Below are 8,750 nucleotides of genomic sequence, written 5' to 3'. Positions count from 1 at the left end.
TTTACGAGTGTGATTGCATAGTCTCCAGAAGTATCCGACTGCAAGAAACAGGACCAATGGAGAGAAGGACAGACATGGCGTAAATAATGAGGGGGCCATGAATGAATCAAATCGCACAGCACTAGGGGATTCACTGGCGTGTAAGCCTCCTGACCTGTACCATTTAGTGAAATGCACCTGTAATTCCATCATCCATTCACGCCTGAGTGTAATCCTGTTCCAGCCTAGCATCTTCTTTATAATATATGATGCTTAAATTCTTCCTGATATACTGCAATTAAATTTCAATTTGGATTTTAAAAAAATGGGTGCATCAATTACCTAATATTACATAATCCTATTTTTCTCACAAAACTTTAGAAAATTATAGTTTTAATAATATTTATATTAGTATTTATCAAACACTTGCTCTTCTAAGGGTTAACTACTTTAGCCCTTATAATAACTCTGTACAGTAGATACCATAGTAGCTCCACCTAACAGATAAGTAAAACGAGAAAAACAGAGGTTGGGAAATTTGCCCCAAACTATATAGAATAAATGCAGAGGGAGGATTCGAACCCAGTTAACCTGGCTCCTTAACATCAAACTATACTTCCTGACTTAAGAAAGTGCAATGAACTACATCCACACAGAGTATGTTTCCCAGTTCCTCTCCCCTAGGCTAGCCAAAAAAGATCTTGGTTCAGAAAAGATACCAGGTGAGATTGAGGCTTACAGTACAAGATGCCATGTTTGTTATGAGTCTGGGAGTTAGAAACCTGGGAGTCATCCTCGACTCCTTCCCTTCCTTTCTCCTCACACCAAGATGTCATACCAAGTCCCTTAAGTTTTAACTCCTAAATATCTTTTGAGTCTTTGCTCTTTCCTCCCTTTGTATTACTAGTAGCTTTGCATCACTATTTTGTGTTACAGTCAGAGCTACTCTAATATGACTAATATAGTAACTCATCACCCCACATACCTTCTATCTTACGTCCAATTCATTCTCCACAGACACAGGGATCTTTTCTAAATGTACTTCTGGTCATGACACTACGTGCTTAAAATTTAAACACTTCAGTGGCCTCCCATCGCTCTTAAGCAAGACATAATCCTTAGACATTGTCAGAAAAATATCATTAGTTGTCGGTGCCAGGTACCAAACAATGCTGGTTGATGATAACAACAAACCGATTCCCTTTTACAGAGGCAAGAACTTGTATTACACTGTTTTGCATTTAATGTTTTAGAACTGTACAAAGAGTCTCACTTCCAAAGCAGAAATATAATTTGGATAGTATTAGCTGATCCTTAATATCATTTAAAAATTTCATTTAACAATGGCTACATTATGATGAGATATTCTACGATAATAATCACTTTTTTGTTGTTATTATTATGGAACAGTGAAAAGTTCTGTTAGGAAAACAGTTTGCTCTTGACACTTGCTTGTACTTGTAAATACTGCGAGAAAGAAGTAATTAGAGCTGTGGGAAAAGTCCGTCATGGGAGCAGGCAGCCTTTAGAAATGACATTCTTGACTCAGTCATCTCCTCCACAGATCTTTACGAGTGTGATTGCATAGTCTCCAGAAGTATCCGACTGCAAGAAACAGGACCAATGGAGAGAAGGACAGACATGGCGTAAATAATGAGGGGGCCATGAATGAATCAAATCGCACAGCACTAGGGGATTCACTGGCGTGTAAGCCTCCTGACCTGTACCATTTAGTGAAATGCACCTGTAATTCCATCATCCATTCACGCCTGAGTGTAATCCTGTTCCAGCCTAGCATCTTCTTTATAATATATGATGCTTAAATTCTTCCTGATATACTGCAATTAAATTTCAATTTGGGTTTTAAAAAAATGGGTGCATCAATTACCTAATATTACATAATCCTATTTTTCTCACAAAACTTTAGAAAATTATAGTTTTAATAATATTTATATTAGTATTTATCAAACACTTGCTCTTCTAAGGGTTAACTACTTTAGCCCTTATAATAACTCTGTACAGTAGATACCATAGTAGCTCCACCTAACAGATAAGTAAAACGAGAAAAACAGAGGTTGGGAAATTTGCCCCAAACTATATAGAATAAATGCAGAGGGAGGATTCGAACCCAGTTAACCTGGCTCCTTAACATCAAACTATACTTCCTGACTTAAGAAAGTGCAATGAACTACATCCACACAGAGTATGTTTCCCAGTTCCTCTCCCCTAGGCTAGCCAAAAAAGATCTTGGTTCAGAAAAGATACCAGGTGAGATTGAGGCTTACAGTACAAGATGCCATGTTTGTTATGAGTCTGGGAGTTAGAAACCTGGGAGTCATCCTCGACTCCTTCCCTTCCTTTCTCCTCACACCAAGATGTCATACCAAGTCCCTTAAGTTTTAACTCCTAAATATCTTTTGAGTCTTTGCTCTTTCCTCCCTTTGTATTACTAGTAGCTTTGCATCACTATTTTGTGTTACAGTCAGAGCTACTCTAATATGACTAATATAGTAACTCATCACCCCACATACCTTCTATCTTACGTCCAATTCATTCTCCACAGACACAGGGATCTTTTCTAAATGTACTTCTGGTCATGACACTACGTGCTTAAAATTTAAACACTTCAGTGGCCTCCCATCGCTCTTAAGCAAGACATAATCCTTAGACATTGTCAGAAAAAGTCCTGAATGATCTGGTCCCGCCAGCCTCAATTTTCATTAATGTTTCCTCCACCACGAGGTCTTTCCACTTGCAATTCCTTTTGTTAGAAGGCTCTGCTGACCTCTGACCCCCACAGCCTTCGCCTTGTTAAGTCTAGTCATTTTTAGATCTGAATCATAACCTTTCTATAGGTCAAATCCTCCTTTTATGTGATCTTATAGCACAATCTCCTTTACATTGAACATGGTTGTAATTTTACATTTATTTCTAATTCCATAAGGACAGAAAACTTTTTTCTTTACTTATAATTATAATCCTGAACCTGGCACATAATATACATTCAGTAAATATTTTAAACGGAATGAATGGAATACGAATTCTGTGATCTCAAGTCTTCCTTTCAACTGAATGCATACTGCCACTCACATTTTATTTTTCCCGTATTCCCAAGGTAGACTCCTAATCAATCAAGTGCCTCATTAATTCTTATCCTCCTACTTCTCATCATATGTATGTTTCTAGAGCATTCCCCTTTGAGACCCTAATGACCAGCATAGCACCTGGCTCATACGAGGCACTTAACACATGCTTATTCACCTGAAAGGAAAGCTCAAGACCCATTTCCTAAGAAATATTCCCTATCTAATCCCAAACATCTTTTACTCTCAGTTCCTATACTACTGTCCTCTGTACCCCATAATCTAGTATTTAACTGTGTGTTGTTTCATATTATTTCTTTATGTCAGCCACTTTATTCTCTCTTTTTTAAAAAAAAATTCTTTGCATTTATAATCTCACATTTTAGTATGTACTATCAATATGAAATATTATTAGGCAGAATACTGTGGTAACTCATATTATTATCTTGTAATTGTTTTATTTATGCCCACCTCAGTCTCCACATAGATTATGAATTAATTGAGGGTAGCGATTATATTTTCCTTTAAAGACCCTGGAATTATGCTATTTATTAAATAGGTACTCAACTTGTTGATAACGGAAATCTACCAAAAACTGTAATTTCATCCAATTTTTAAATTAAGATCCTATTATTAAGTAATAAGAAATACAGATTTGTTCTCCTCTGCTCTCTTCCTCTTCTCCTCCCCTCCAGTCATCATTTGAGAAAGGTGTTAATGAGCAGAGAAATGTCTAAATTAAAGGTGAAAGGAAGAGGAACCCAAGTCTGGGATGATACACAAAATGGAACTCTAGCTCCTGAATTACAGAATTTTAACCACTGAAAACATCCTATTCATCAGTCTTGAAGACGTAATAAGATTACTTGATAATGTATGTTAGGTGACAGAAGTGAAGAAACCTTAAATAATTTTAAAATACACACTGAACTCTGCAGCAATGGATTTTTCTTTTCTGTCAAGATACACGTTGCTTAAATGTTTCCTAATACAATAAGCCTCAATTACCCAGACCATGGAGGGGGGCAGGGAGAGCTACCAGTTAACTGAATTTCCTAGTTTGCCAAGGGTGAACTGAAGGCTTTCTTCGTGTTTCAACCTTGTTACTGGCAATCTTTATAAAACGTATGCCTCTCCTTTTCTGCCTTGGTAAAAACAATTTGGTTAACGTTACTGTATCTTTCTCTGTTGACTGAAACTACTGTAATGTGTCAGATCGATTCAAATTTCGTTGAGTGTGAGCAGTTGATGAAATCTGTGCTAAGCCCCGGGCACAGCCCGACAGCTGCCTTTTTGAATAAGTTTTCTATTTCAACTTAGGCATGCATCTTTTCCTGCAAAGGTTTAGTGCAAAAACAACAGCTCTCATTAAAAAAAAAAAAAAACCCAAAAAACAAAAACGATTTTGGTGAATGAATCTAGTTGACTAACTGAGGTGCAGTGGAAGTCAATTGGTAATATTTACCAATTTACCAAAATTATGGATATATTTACATCTGTCTCAGCAATCCTACCAACTCATGAGAACTTATCCCTCAGATACACTTGTACCTTATGAAATTGTATATGCGTATTGCAGCGTTGTTTATAATACCAAGAAACCTGAAACATCTGTTGATGTGGTAGGTACAAATATACAAATAATGGAATGATATGCAGCTGTTAAAAAGAATGAGAAAGCTTCCTATATCCTGAAATAAAGAGAACTCCAAGGTGCAAAATGATGTTATCTTTTGAGTCAAACAAAGAAGAAATTTAAAATACATACTTTTCTTCTATTGTCAGAAAGAAAAACTGAAATAAATTAAAATACTGCAATATAAAAAATAGGTAAGCAACTTGCATATGCAATTCACAAAAGAAGAAAAATTAGTGGCCACTAAACCTGAAAAAAATGTTGAGTGTCTTTTATGTGCCTGGGATTTTAGAGCTGAAAAATAATCACTGTCTTTAAGGGATATTTTGTTATTACTCTTTTAAACTCAGGAAACACATTTACACACTGACAAGAGAGAGAAAAACCTAAGTCACATATCTCCATGTTTTGAGAATTATAAGGGAAAACGGATGGGTAGAGAGAGGCATGATATGTTTTGCTATTTTTAAGAAGAGACTTACTTTAATTGCTGAATGTAGGGAATAGCCATACTGCTTCTTAAACTCTGCTCGAATGTCCAAAAGGTCAATTTCTGATCTGGAAACCATTATTCGGTTCAGAGTAAACTCATCAGTCCCAGCACCCTGTTGAGAAATGCAAGTGTCCACAATACCAATCTCATTGCTCACAAAACAACATATAGAACTATATTTACAGGACATAGACAATGGTACACAAACTATTCAACCACAGTGACTCTCCTTCACTCATTTTTCATCAAACATCATCATTTATTTATTCAAGAAATATTTATTGAGCACTTTCTCTGTGCCATCGCATCGTCAAATGCTGAGAACAGAGATGAGATGCCTCGGTTAAACTTTCAATTTTGTAAAGCATACAGGCGAGAAAATGGGCCATTACAATAAAACCTGACATATGGGAACTACTGGGTACTATGCGAGCATATGCTCTGGAGGCCTAAGATAGATCAAAGATTAGGCAAGGTCTGTTTGAGAAAGTGGTATTTAAGCTGGGGCCTAAATAATCAGCCAGGGGAAGAAGGAATGGAGTTCTTACAGAGAGGAAAAAAAGTGTTCCTATACAGGAAACAGCGTGTGTGATGGTTTAGGGCAAGAACATAAATAATAAGAAGGAACAGCAAGAAATGTGTCTAGAAAGGCCAGACTTTGTAAACCGTGAAATGAAATTCGACTTTATCCCAAGTGTGAAGAACTACTGCAATCTGTTAAACATGAGAGTGTTGAGATCAGATCAGATTTGTGGTTTCAGAAAATTCCTTTGACAGCAACAGTATGAAGAAGAATGGACTGCAGGGCAAGAGTGGGATGAAGATAACAGAATAAGACTAGAAGCTTTGGGACCCATCCAGAGATGATTACATAATGAGAGAGAGAAGGGGAGAGACAGAGAGACAGAGACAGACAGAGACAGAGAGACAGAGACAGACACAGAGAGACAGAGACAGAGAGAGACAGAGACAGACAGACAGAGACAGAGAGACAGAGACAGAGAGACGATGATGATGATGCCCTGACCTAGAATAATGGCAGTAGGGATGGAGAAAATGGATAGATTGAAGAGATGCTCATAAAGGTTGATTGACAAAACTTAATGATATATCATTTGAGGAGAATGAAGGAGAGGGAAGTGTAACATTTCTCACTGAACAGTTAGGTGAATATTGACACTATGCATTTATTCATTCATTCAACAAATGCTTATTGAGCACCTCCTATGTGCCAGACATTGTACCATGTGCTGTGCGTGCGGTAGTGAACAACACAGATGATATCTCTGTTCTCATGCAGTTTACGTTCTAATAGATGGAGATGGGCAGTAAAGACAATGAACAAGTTGCTCAAGTACATGGTAATAAGAATGATGGGATGGAGTGTGAGTGAAAGGAAGCCAGCTGACCGGTGTAGTGAGGGAAGATCTCTCCCAGGAGGTGACATTTGAGCTGAGACCTCAGAGATGAGAAGGAGACAGCCATAGGCAGACCTGGAGGAGAGAGGACGACACATGCAAAGACCCTGACATGGGAAGAGGCTCAGCATAGTCAAGAAACAGAAAGAAGGCCGATGTGGCTGATGCGTAGGGAACAAGGCTGGGGAGGAAAGGTATAACTTCGGCGAGTTGGGCAAGGCTAGCTCCTGTTGGGGTTATCCACTGAGATGACTGAATGCAGGATGGAGAGCAAGATTGGGGTGGAAGGTGAGGTGAGGAAAATGATGTGTTTACTTTGGACACAGCTTTGTAGGAGTACATGGACTTCCACAGGAAATGTCCAGGAAGAAACTGAAGTAAGCATCTTCTATGTGCCAGGCTCAGTGTGAGGGTCTAAAGACACACAAGAGCAAGAAAACCTCCTGAACAGATTCCTGGAGCTCCCCATCTAGCAGCGGCAGCGGACGAGAAAACACAGGGTTTCTGTATCATGAAAGGCTGCTGACTCAGTTTGGTTTAAGTAAGGCAGCTTGAGAGGCTACTGGCTCACGCTGGAGGTCTGTCATCCTAAAACAAGTTGACTGCCCGCATTACTGTGAAGTGGGGGAAATGATTTACTCAACACTTCAGTGTACCTACGTCTATAATGATTAGGATACTCATTAGCAACCAATGAGCCAAATTAGTAGACACATTAGCTACAAAAGAGAACTCATCAAGGTGGAAAAGAAATACGAAATTCCATCAACATTAAGCAATATTTTTACATTCTCCTTGAGAGAAGTTAAGAATATATATGAAATTTCCAGACCAACCTTCAAAGCTTGGTGCAGTCTTCTAGCTAAAAAGGCAGGCGTGTTCCTTGCGCAACAGACTGTGATAAAAAAGCAAAGTAATGTTCAGTTTCATTTAATAGAAATTGAGTTAATCTACAGTAATACGTTTAAAAAAATTTTTTTTAAGTAACCATACCACTCTCCTCCCCACTCCTGGTTTTTGTTTAGAATGAAAGAGTGAATGAATGCTTAACCTGAATTTCAAAGCCTTATAATGTCATATTTGCATGGAACTTTAGCACAGTAATTACCCTTAGCCACAGGGAAAATAAAATTACCTGCCAAAGAAACTCTCACAGCCGCTGACTCATTTCCAGATCCCAGACACACCAACACCTACGCTTACATTGATAACTCCCTAGGGTGTACCACTGCTCCTTTTCTAGCATCTTTGACTACTGATGAATAGCTTGGGTCTAAAGACTGCAGAGGTGTTGCTCCAAAATAACTCATTAGGTAAGCAGGGGCACTGCAGCTCAGTTTAAAACCAGTTTTTCCAATGGAAAGATTTTCTCTTAAATGACTGGATTAGAATTTATAGGTTGATTAATTACATTAGAACCAGCAACTATAATCTAAATTCAGTCATCAAAAAAATACTACAATCTTTCAATTCTTTATTTTGAAATAACAAGTAAAGCAGAATAAGAAAAAGATAATAGGCAAAAACATAAACAAATTAATTATCCTTTAAGTAAAGTGAAAACAGCCAGGACTAGAAAAGTCTGTAGGGAATAAATCTATTTATTGCAACACAATTATCTTTATCATCTTAAATCTGATCTCTAGGTAGGAATCTGACCAAAAGTGAATGAATTTTATAATGAATTTTGGAGAACAGAACAAGAATAGTGACTTTCTCATGATGCCTTTCAGACTCTCTTGAGGAAAGCTAAAAAGCCTTTTGGGTAAGTGATTTAAGGGAAACAGAAAGAGAAATATATTAGAAACATGGAATCTGGGACAAACATGAAAACAGTTATAGATTTGAAGCTGTCTGAGAAGAAATCAAGGATGCAAATTGATATTACCTATTTTTTTCTCAAACTTATATTCAGCAAGGCTTAATCATTTGATTGAAAGTTTTATGCCCACTTTTAAGCTATTAAGCTTTTCAATCATCTCCCTCACCCCAGATTAAATGCAGAGAATCCTTTGTTTTCATAACCCTTTACCTTGTTCTCCGCTTTATGTTCTTTTTTTTTTTTTTTTTTTTTTGCGGTACGCGGGCCTCTCACTGCTGTGGCCTCTCCCGTCGCGGAGCACAGGCTCCGGGCGCGCAGG

General features: G+C 37.8%; 1 protein-coding gene across 3 annotated transcripts in view; it reads right to left on the bottom strand.

Annotated features, from left to right (window-relative positions):
• Window positions 1-1,181: 1,181 nt before the first annotated feature.
• The window catches only part of ANXA3 (annexin A3), a 54,827-nt gene continuing 47,258 nt past the window's right edge, over window positions 1,182-8,750 (bottom strand). For all 3 annotated transcript variants that reach the window (XM_007107188.4, XM_007107187.4, XM_007107190.4), the window contains 3 exons: window positions 7,446-7,504; window positions 5,181-5,303; window positions 1,182-1,584 (listed from right to left, as the gene is read on the bottom strand). In XM_007107188.4, the coding sequence (XP_007107250.1) occupies window positions 1,525-1,584; window positions 5,181-5,303; window positions 7,446-7,504 (242 nt within the window). In that variant the 3' untranslated portion in view covers window positions 1,182-1,524. The remainder of the gene's footprint in view (window positions 1,585-5,180; window positions 5,304-7,445; window positions 7,505-8,750) is intronic.

This window comes from Physeter macrocephalus, chromosome 7 (assembly GCF_002837175.3).
Source record: "Physeter macrocephalus isolate SW-GA chromosome 7, ASM283717v5, whole genome shotgun sequence".
Lineage (NCBI taxonomy): Eukaryota > Metazoa > Chordata > Mammalia > Artiodactyla > Physeteridae > Physeter > Physeter macrocephalus.
The sequence above is the reverse complement of the archived record's forward strand: the minus strand, read 5'-3'. Positions and strand labels throughout refer to the sequence as shown.